Consider the following 11,513-nt stretch of genomic DNA (forward strand, 5'->3'; position numbering starts at 1 on the left):
AAACAAAAAAAAAAAAAAAAAAATTGAAAATTCCATCCTGACATCCACTGGACTGCAGGGAGGATCTGACCAACTTGGCAAGTCAGCCTCATCAGCTTCCCTCATGTATTAGTTTATTTCAGTAACAAAACGGAAAGATAACCCGTTATATAGTTTAACAGGGTACTAAAAGGTAGTTGTTATGAAAACATTTTTCATATGGGAAGAGCTTCAAAAGTTGGCACTAAAGTTATTTAATAACACACCATTAGATTGGCCTGTAGGAAATCAAATTGGGCTGAACTGACTTTTAAAAAAGCAGTTGCAGTGACGGGTTTCAAGAAACTGGCCGGCCACTGATACTAGTATCTAATAGCTATTCTCCCATCCAGGGGAGAAACTGTAAAGGGGTCTTTCTTGGTACTTAGTGAAGTCAGCAAACAATGTCCCCAGTCTGTGCATGACTGATACTGAGAACCACACTTTTCCAGGCCAGAGCATAGTTCCCCTCCTCCCACTTCTCTCCCAACCCAGACAGGTGATTACAGACAAGGAGGCAATTAAGTTGCTTCAAAATATTTAATACGTGTTAAACACGTAAAGTTACATTTTTATACAAAAATCAATACAACGAAGGAGAAAATACTGTACAAAAACCTTGTCAGCTCCCCCAACCTTTATACAACAAAGACTGGAGTCACCGTATCTACAAAACCATAACGTCTTTCCACTTAGGGCTTGTCTGTAAACTTTTGTTTCATTAAACACTTTTTAAAAGCACTGTGTAGTAGTTCTGATCTAGAGCTTTTAAAAATATATCTATTCTCTATAAACTCCATATTTCCAAGCTTGAACTCTTCTGTGAAGTTCATCAAGCTTTTTTTTTTTTTTCCCTGTGGGGAAGACAAGGGCCGCTCATATTCCCTTTTCCCCGAGTAATCACAGGGTATAAACGTTTTTTAGTGAGATGGGAGGGTGGGGGAGAGAAAGAATCCAAGCCTCTACCCCAGACTAAATCCCTCTAGTTTTAGGAAATCCTGTGAGGAAATGCCACTCCTGGCACCGGTGCGGTGCTAGCTTTCATGTGAGGGGTGTGTGTAAAGTCCCTTCCTCCCCGGAGTACGAAAGGGGAACTCCCCAGCGCCGGCGCTCTCAGCCGCTTCCTCCTCGGTGCTGCCGGCAGAGGAAAGTCCCTGTCTGCCCCCAGTCTCCTAAGCCCTGGGAAAGGGGTGATGCATTCCAGAAGGACGAAATAGTCTTAACGAGACGAACAGACGTACACACACATTAACACTACACAAAAGTGAACGATCGTCCCCTGGCGACAAGCCTCACACGCCCAAGTCTCCAGGGGAGACCGCAGGCAGGCTTGGCGCCGCGGGGCCGAGCCCCAGGGCAGTCCGTGCTGCCCGGCAGCACGCGCGGTCTCCGCCCCGCGCCCAGCGCCTCCGGGTCCCTGGGCCGTCCTCGCAGCCTCACGTCGGGGCCACCCGCTGCTCAACCTCCTTCCGACGGGGGCGCGGGGGCTCAGAAGGCCACGATGGCTGTGCTCCAAGGGTTAATGTCTCTCAGCACCGGCTTATCGCAGCAGATCTGCCCGGGCTCCGCGGCTTCCGGACCGCTCTCCTCTCCCTCGGCTTCCTCCCGGCCGCCCCCGGGGCTTTTCCGCAAGAGTCCCGAGAAGCTGGAACCGAAGATGCTAATGAGGTTAGCCACGTTACCGGTCTCCATCTCCTCCTCCTCCGCCGCCCCGCCCGGCTGCTCCTCCGAGTTCCGGCGCGGCTTCTTCCTCGGGCTGGAACCGGGCGCTGGGCAGTCCCCGGGGCCGCCACCCACGCCCGCCGCGCCGCGCTTCCGGGGGCCGACGGCGGGCGGTGCTGGGGACTCGTCCACGGCGGGCCGCGGCGCGCAGCAGCAGCCAAGTCGGGGGCACGCACCCAGCGGCCCCGGCCGCTCCTCCGTTCCCAGGGGGCAGCCGCAGGGACGGCGCGCCCCACGGGGCCCCTCGGGGAAGCCGTCCGAGCCTCCGGCGGGGCCCCCGGCTCCTCCCTCCGCCGCCTCGCGCGGTCCCTCCACGCGGCGCCAGGCAGCTTCCGCCGCCTCCGCCTCTCCGCCCCGAGGAGTGTCCCCGGCGCCCGTCACGGGGACCGCGGGCTCGGCCGGGCCAGCGAGGCGCTCCGGCTGCGGCTCGGCGTCGGGCCAGGCGGCACGGGCGGCCGGCGGGGGCGGCTCCCCCCAGCCCGCGGGCGGCCCGGCCGCCGGCTCCCCGGGCTGCGGCGGCGGCACCGCCGGGCTCCCCGTGGGACCGGCCAGGTAGAGGCCCGGGCACGGGTCACTCAGGTAGACCTGCCGGGCGCTGCGCAGCACCAGCGAGACCAGCAGGTTCTTGTGCAGCTTGATGCCGCCGCGCTGGACCCGCGAGTTGTAGATCTTGCCCAGGGAGATGCTGACGATGCGGTGAGCCTCCAGCTTGAACTCCATCCTGCCTCCCCTTCGCGGGGCCGGCGCCGAGCTGAGGCGTGAGTCCCCGGCTCACGTTCGGAAGCTGAGAGGGAGCGAGATGGCGTCGACAAGTCCGGGCGGGGGCTGGACCCTCGATACCCGAAGGTTGAAGAGAAACGACTCCGGTGACGCGCTCAGCGACCCCCGCGTCCCAGTCACCACAGAAAACAGCTCAGTCCCACGTCCGGTCGCTAACTGAGGGCAGCCCGGCCGCCCGGCGCCTTATATACGCCCTTCGACCGCCAATCGCGACGGGCCGCCAACCGTTCCGGGGCCGGCCGGCGCGCCCTCGTGCGCCGCGCGCGGCCAATCGGAGGCCGAGGAGGGGCGCCTGGGCTATTCGAACGTTAGTCCCGCGGAGCAGGCTCTTAAAGGGGGCGACGACGTGCGGTGCTGGCCGGACGGGTCCCGGCTTGTGCTCGGCTGGCGGGTGAGAGGCGGAGGCTGACGGGGCGGTGGCGGAGCGGGAGAGGGGTGTGTAGTTAAGGGTTCTGGCTTGTGGGCTGGCCAGCCAGAACCAGAGGGAACTAACCCGTCCGAACTTTCATCTGAGTATACCCTTGGGTAATAAATAGTCTTACCACAAGCTATTTAGCAGAGTGCCTTGTCTTCCTAGAGTCACACACACACACACACGCTTAGCATCGGTCGATTCTGACCCCTGAAGAAAGAAAAAGGGGGTTCTAAAAGCTCCTAAGTTTTGGGCTGTTTATTAAGGAATTGTGACTAGCAACGAAATTACTGGTTCTCTACTTAAAGCCATCATCTGTCACCTTGTTCTCAAACACACTTATCCCACCGGTTACAATGAAAGGCGGTACAAGTCCTCCTCAGAGAATTCTCCTCAACACAAGGGCTGATCCGTTCACCCTTGGAGGAGTCTACCAAGTTCTAAAAATACAAATAGAGAAGTCCTGTGTTCCCATCATGATGTCATACTTTTATTTTGTGTCAAGGTAAAAATATAGGGGAAGACTATTTCAGACTTTTCTGGTCAGTCAACAACTTAGTCCATCTAGGGATCCTTAGTACATGGCCTTAGGGCAGAATCACCACAGGGGTTGCCCAGAGTCCTGGCCTGGCTTGCTGGAGAGTCAGTCTGAGTTCGTTCACCTAAGCTCCAGCACAGACCAGCCAATGATTCTGGGTAAAGAACTGCAGGACACCTTAGTTTCTCCAACTCTAAAAGGGAGAAATCACATACACATCCACCCTACTATGCAGAAGATAAATGACAACTCTCATCACCCACAGATAAATGGATAATACATACACATAATGGAATATTATTCATCCATAAAAAAGAATGAAATCTTGCCATTTGCAATGACCTGGATGGAGCTAGAGAGTGTAATGCTAAGTGAAATAAGTCAGAGAAAGACAGATACCAGATGATTTCACTCATATGTGGAATTTAAGAAACGCAACAAACAAGCAAAGGAAAAACAGAGACAAACCAAGAAACAAACTCTTACCTGTAGAGAACAAACTGATGGTTACCAGAGTGGGGGGAATGGGTGAAATGGGGAGTGGGGATTGAGGAGGGCACCTATGACTCCTGGGTGGCTCAGTCAGTTAAGGGCCTGTCTTTGGCTCAGGTCATTATCTCAGGGTCATGTTCTCAGGGTCCTGGGATTGAGCCCACATCATGGGGCTCCCTGCTCAGTGAGGAGTCTGCTTCTTTCTCTGCCCCTCCCCACTCCTGCTCCCTCTCCCACTCTCAAATAAATAAATAAAATCTTAAAAAAAAAAAAAAGGGAGGACATTTGTTGTGATGAGCACTGGGTGATACATGGAAGTGCTGAATCCCTATATTGTACACCTGAAACTAATATATTACTGTATGTTAACTATACTGGAATTAAAATTTTTAAAAGTGACAACTCTCAGCCACAATCTGAATCATAAACTTAAGCATAACTTTCTTAGACTCCACATGGAATAGGTGGCCTGATCCTATACCAGGGTTTGGCCGAGTGGGATATTTGGTTAGGAGAAATAGTGAAAAGTGGGCTTGGTAATGGCCAATGCACAGTCAAGAGGTCTCCAAAGGATGTGATGGCTCAGTAACATAACTGACGCCACAACTTATTAATGGTAATTGAGACACCAGGCCATGAGACCCAAGGTTCCTCCCCTCTAGGAATTTTCAGCTTGCATAAAGGAGATAAAATAGTAACATGAATAATTACAGAAGCAAGACACATACTTTGAGTAATAACTTGAAAATTATTTCTTCTATTTTCTCCTTCTTTGAGAGTTATTAGTCACTATAAAACACTGATTAAGAATGCAGGCTTTGAAGGGAAGCTTCCTGAGTTGGAATTCCAGCTCCACTTTTTCTTGCTGTTTGACTTTTGGAAAGTTATTTTACCTCTCTGTGCCTTCATCTTTTCTCTCTCTCTCTTTTTTTTTAAGACTTTTTAAAAAAAATTTATTTGACAGAGAGAGAGATCACAAGTAGGCAGAGAGGCAGGCAGAGAGAGAGGGGGAAGCAGGCCTTCGGCCGAGCAGAGAGCCAGATCTCAGGATCCTGAGATCATGACCCGAGCTGAAGGTAGAGGCTTAATCCACTGAGCCACCCAGGGACCCCCATCTTTTCTATCTTAAAATAGAGATGATAGTCCCCACCTCTTGGAGGTTTTGGAGGATAAAACAAGGTAACACATGTGAAATTCTTAGAATAGCCTGGCACATAAGCTATCAGTGTATGTTAATTAGAAAATATCACCCCACACAAGACCCAGGGATGGGAGAAGAGGATGAGGAGAGAAGAAACAGATAAGAGAAAGAAGCTATGCTTGAAGAGGGTATTGAAAAATGCTGAGGTAGGATCCACAAGTTCTGAGTGGCAGAAGCAACAAAATCTGGTATAGGGAACATATCATTTGGCAGATGTGACAGACATCTAGAGTAAGTGGAAAACTCTAGAAACGGGGGCTGGAGCTATATGACAGTGGGTCATGAACGTCTCAATGAGGACATGGGGCCACAGGGAGCTACCTAAGGTTGTTGAGTAAGAGAAGCACAGAATAGATTCTAGAACAGTCAGTACACTTAATTTACAACTGAACTATAAAGAGGATCACTCAATTATAAAACTCTTGTGAAAGTCTAGGCAAAGGGTTGTGAAAGCCTGAACTAAGATGGAGGTAAGAACTAAAAAACAAACAAAAAGAAAGAAACTTAAGGAACCGTCATGATGATCTGGGATGTCGCCACCCATTCAAACAGGGAACTGAAAGAGTAAGCAGTTGGTAAAGCTGCCCCACATGAGCTGGGAGTCTCACCCCCTACCCCTGCATTCATGGTCCTCAGCACTGCTCTCCTCTTGCACCTGACATGTTCAGGGCCCCTCTCAAACTGTGCGGTCACTGAAGGCAGGAGCCCATCTCATGTTTGTAGCCAGAAGATAGTGAGAATATTTAACAAATGTATGACGCAGGCAGTAACCACCAGAACAGAATCCTGGAGGCCCTTATGGCACCAGGGTTTATAGCGGATTCCTACACGAGGGGCCGCGTGGCCAGGAAAGGGTGCACTCAGGGGCCTGGGGCAGACATTCTGCCAACCAGCATGGAACCATTACAATATTTTAACAACTGGGGAGGCCATACCCGTGTATACTGGGCGATTATGCACTTGGCTTAATGAATTTCTAATCACGATGTTGTCTATCGGGTACCGTGTTAGTCACTTTCCAGCCATTATTTATCATCCTTATAAAGTTCTGAAAGTAAATCACGAAACTAGGACTCTGAAAGGCCCAGTAATTTCCCCCAAGTCACGCAGCTATAGGTGGAGAGGGTAGGATTGAACTCCAAACCCGTGGGCTTCTAAAGCTTGAGTGCAGAGTTCTGAGATCAGGTTACCTTGTTTCACCACTTACTTGCTGTGTCACTTTGGAAAGTTATTTCAAGTCTAAGTGAAATGAGAAAGTCATGCCCAAGTTATTCAACCTTTCTGTGCCTCAGTGGCCTATTGTGTAAAGTGGAAATAACAATACTAGGACACCTGGGTGGCTCAGTCAGTTAAGCGTCTGCTCTCGGCTCAGGCCATGCTCCCAGGATCCTGGGATCCAATCCCACATCAGGCTCCTTGTTCAGCAGGGAGCTTGCTTCTCCCTCTGCCTGCAGCTCCCCCTGCTTGTGCTCTCTCTCTCTCTCTGATAAATAAACAAACAAATAAATCAAATCAATCTTAAAAAAAAGAAAAAGGAAGTAACAATACCTAACAGCTCCCAGCACCATATAAGCACTTACTGAATCTATTTTTTCCTGATATTTTTCTTATTATACCAGTGCCCATAGTTAGCGGTTATTGAATTGTACATGGTTTTTCTACAATACCATACCACAGAGTAGGTGCTGGGGAAGTGTCCACTGAGTTGAAACTGAGCAAGATCACTACTATCATCAGGACTTCGAATCCTGAAACAACAGAATGGAACCATGAGAACTGATCAGCTATGCTCAGCAAGCTTTACCTCCCCCTACCAAAAGACAGATCTAGAACATTTCCCGTTCTAGAAAACAGGTAACTGAGTTTGAATTTGCCATTATCAATTGTTGAGACTTTTTCAGTTAAAAAAAAAGTAAGTGGTAGCAGTACAAGAAGGACCCAGGAAGCAACTGCTCTGGAAGAAGTGGCCAGGGGCTCTCTGCTCAGCAGGGAGCCTGCTTCCTCCTCTCTCTCCCTGCCTGCCTCTCTGCCTACTTGTGATCTCTGTCTGTCAAATAAATAAATCTTAAAAAAAAAAAAAAAGAAAAAGAAAAAAAGGAAGAAGTGGCCAGGGCGCGTCCACGAGTCAGGTCCCTCCTTCCACCCCCATCCTCTCCCCTGGACACACACGAGCAGGTTAGCACGCTGAGAGTCGGCCACACCTGTTCCCACTCAGGTGCTCCTGGGATCTGGCTAAAGGATTCCTGTAAGAGCAGGGCCTGCATGCCCTCAGCTGTTGATTTCATTTCTTGTTGTTCTTCATTTCTTTTATGATAGCTTGAAGACTAAGGATTATATCAGATGATTACAGAGCTTGTATTGCCTTAAATTAAGTTTAGTCTGTAGAAGAACAAGGCGAACACACCACAGATGATACACTCCATAGCCCACTCTGTAAGTAAGTAAGGAGTACTTACACTCTGAAAGTAAGTAAGGAGTACTTACTGAAATAAGGAGGAGTGAGAGGAGGGCGGGGGGGATTCGGTTCTCTGCACCGAGCCTACCTTGCAACATGAGGTCACTTGGAAATTGTAGGGGGTCAAAGTTGCTTTATGTAAGTGAATAGTCATTTGTGTGAAATCCTGAGTTCTTTAAGGGAAAATTCTACAAAAATACATTATTAGCACTTTATGCAGGCAATACTCCTCTTGCTCTGTCGAGGAGACACAGTTGTTCTATTTATTTATTTATTTATTTGTGTGTGTGTGTATGTGTGAGAGAGAGAGAGCTCACAAGCAGTTGTTGTGGGGAGAGAGAGAATCTTAAGCTGAGAGTACAGCCCAATATGGGACTCGATCCTACAACCTGGAGAATCATGACTTGAGCCGAAATCAAGCGTCATATGCCTAACCGACTGAGCCACCCAAGTGCCCCCGAAGCCACTTTTTAATTCAACTTTTTCTCTCTCTCTTCTGTCATATTTTACATCTTTTTTTTTTTTCTCCCTTTAGGCTGTTGGACTACTATAGAATTTCTTTTTTTCAAATAGCATTTGACCAGGAGTGGGCATCAAAACCTGCCTTTTTTCCCCCTCCTCCCCATTTCCTTTCCTAAAATTAGCCCTCCTTCTTGTCCTAAATTTTATATCTTGGTTCAGAGAAACTTAGGTTATTTTTATAATCATCTTTGTCATACCTTGCCTCCTTTAGAACTCCTAGAGAACAGATTCCTCCATAAATAGAGTACTCAGACTCATTAAAATGAGGCTTCCACCCTCTCAAGCCGCAGAATGAAAAGCTACTACCATATGAAACGCTAGGCCTGCCTTGATCCATGGAGTAGCCATGGGGCCAATGGGGCGATGGTGATTGAGGAACTGAATTTTAAATTTTATTTACTTCAAATCTAAAAACTGAAACAGGGTATAATCTTTTTTTTTGAAACACAACCTTCTTATGTAATATTCTTGAAGACTGAAAATTTAGCATCCGAATCAATGCTACAATTATAAAATACAGAACAGAGTTCAAAGGCTTAGTATCCAAAAGAGAACATAAAATGTCTCATTCATATTTTTAGAATGGTTATATGCTGAAATGATTAGATTTTGTATATACTGACTTAAATAGACTATGTTATTAAAATTAATGTAACCTGTTTGGTTTTTTTTTTACATAGGTGGCTCAAATTATATTTCTTCTTTGTTTTTAAGATTTTATTTATCTATTTGACAGAGAGAGAGGGAGAGAGAAGCAGGCTCCCTGCTGAATAGGGAACCAGATCATGACCTGAGAAGGCAGATGCCCAACTAACTGAGTCACCCAGGCACCCTTCAATTTATATTTCTATTGGAAAACAGTGCCACCTGCTAGTGTCACGGTAATAAAAGGGTAGGGTGGTGTGGACGTATAAATATGCATGAGCATATTGTAAGCAATTAACAAATGTCCTTGATTGGAGAAGAGGGATAGGAGAGGGAAGATAAAGTAAAAAGGAAGTAAACTATAAAACACTTAGATGGGGGGCGCCTGGGTGGCTCAGTGGGTTAAAGCCTCTGCCTTCGGCTCAGGTCATGATCCCAGGGTCCTGGGATCAAGCCCCACATCGGGCTCTCGGCTCCGCAGGGAGCCTGCTTCCTCCTCTCTCTCTGCCTCTCTGCCTAGTTGTGATTTCTCTCTGTAAAATAAATAAAATATTTTAAAAAAACAACAACACTTAGATGGTTGTTAAAACACTTAGTTTCTGGGGTGCCTGGGTGGCTCAGTTGTTAGGTGTCTGCCTTCAGCTCGGGTCATGATCCCAGGGTTCTGGGATCGAGCCCCACGTGGGGCTCCCTGCTCAGCGGGGAGCCTGCTTCCTCCTCTCTCTCTCTGCCTGCCTCTGTGCCTGCTTGTGATCTCTGTCTGTCAAATAAATAAATACAATCTTTTAAAAAAATAAATAAAACACTTAGTTTCTTAGAAAATCTAAGAAAAGGGTAAAAAACGCAGCCAGTCGGCAAGAGGAAAGTTCTTTCTAGAACCGAGAAGTAGCCACACAGGTGGTGAAACACAGTTCTACGTATCTGATGTGAGAACATGGAAGTTATCACAATAGTATTCTAAAATTCAAAACACAAACATGCAAACAAATTTCAGAAACTCACTTGGACAACCCCATTCTCCCGCGCGGTTAGAGCGCGTTTATCCTTTTCAGATTCTGATGTCCACCCGGAAGCTGCAGGACCCTTTGTTTCCAACATGCCATTTTCCCTGCACAAAAACCTTCAGTGGCTCCCCATGACCTTTATGGCAAAAATCCAACCCTCTGGCCCGGTCTCTGGAGTACCACACAATACGCGGTCAAAGACAAACAGCCTGGAGAGGTGAATAGAGCCTGGTTTCTCACCAGCTGTGCATGCTCTTTATCTTATAAAATTGGGGAGTTGGACTTAAGCAGTGGCCCTCAAACTCTGGCTGCACAGTAGAATCACCTGGGGAGCCTTTAAATACGGAGCTGCCCAGACCTCACCACAGATGACTTAAATCCGAAACTGGAGTGAGACCCGGCATTGGGATTTTTTAAAACTCCGTAAGTGATTACAATGTGCAGTCACGCTTGAGAACCAGCAGACTAGATGATTGTTTTAGGATTACTTCAGGTCTAGAATTCCGAGAGTCTATTAATCCAGGCAAACCTTTTCAACCTTTCTAGTACCCTGAGCAACTGAAAGGCTCCATCTCTTTCCCAGCTAGACAAGTACAATCAAAAGTATATGTCTATCTTCTACTTCCTCAACAGAATGCTCTTTCCTCTCCTGCCCAAATTCTGCACCACACTTCCTCCAGGAAGCCTTCCATGCCCACTGGTATTTAAGGTGTACTCACTTGGGCACACATACTCTAATAGTCATTTGTTACTTAAAACTACAATACCACTTGTTATCTATGATAACCTTTGTATTTTTGTTTTGTGTTTTATTTACTTGCACGGTATTTATTTAACTTCTGCGTTATTTCTCATTTCCCAATAACATTCAAGTGCTGGGAAATGCTCCATTATACTTTCTTTGCATCTTGCCTCTTCTATACCCAGAAGCTTGAATATTGCTATGTACATACTGAGGGAGGAAAAACTAGTTGATAAACAAGTTATTAATGGGCTCCCCAAATCTGAGGCTAAACTATTCAAACACAACCAGGCAGAGGGTAAAAAAAGAGTACTCCACATACATTACTCTAGCAGCCTATTAACCAAAATATCACATCAAATACATTTTATCTTATCTTAGTTCATTATTATTCATGACCCTAAGCTCCGCCTTTTCCCTGTAAAAGCTATTTTTTTCCACAGGAAATAAGTTGATTTTTGGTAGTTTGCTTTTTCTGCCATGCTATTTTACAAATGTGTGACTTTATTACTGAGAAAACAATTGCTTGCCTACTGTGTTCTGATTAAACATTTATTATGGATTAATGATGTACAGAAAACCCCGCTAGGTAACAGCACCTCCTTTAGGGACAACCTGCCTATCTTCAACCGGTAAAAAAAAAAAAAAAAAAAAAAAAAAAAAAAGTCTCGCCTCTTCTCCCCACTTTGGTTCTAATCGCTGAAGCTAATAGCGCCAATTCTAATCATCAGTCAAGTCCATTTTAGATCAACACAGCTGATCTAAATGCTAACATGAATGCTCGTTCAGTTTGAAAACCCCAAATCACAAACCCATCTCATGTTCATTTTGACTAAGCAAATTCTGAGTAAGTATTTATACAGACACATCCTGCAGAGTAAAAAGGAAGTTTCAGATCTGCTGTCTAACCAGGAGCTGGTGTGTGGATTAGCAGATTTATGTTTATAAAGCAGTCTGAGCTCTTTTGAGGAAAAACGATTCT

At 46.9% G+C, this 11,513-nt stretch overlaps 1 protein-coding gene across 1 annotated transcript; it reads right to left on the reverse strand.

Annotated features, from left to right (window-relative positions):
- Positions 1–539: 539 nt before the first annotated feature.
- IER5 (immediate early response 5) lies at positions 540–2,680 on the reverse strand. The gene has a single exon (XM_045982646.1). It carries the CDS (start codon positions 2,458–2,460, stop codon positions 1,507–1,509), a length of 954 nt encoding a protein of 317 aa, XP_045838602.1. The 5' UTR covers positions 2,461–2,680; the 3' UTR covers positions 540–1,506.
- Between the last annotated feature and the right edge of the window lie 8,833 nt (positions 2,681–11,513).

Source organism: Meles meles, chromosome 17 (assembly GCF_922984935.1).
Source record: "Meles meles chromosome 17, mMelMel3.1 paternal haplotype, whole genome shotgun sequence".
Taxonomy (NCBI): Eukaryota; Metazoa; Chordata; class Mammalia; order Carnivora; family Mustelidae; genus Meles; species Meles meles.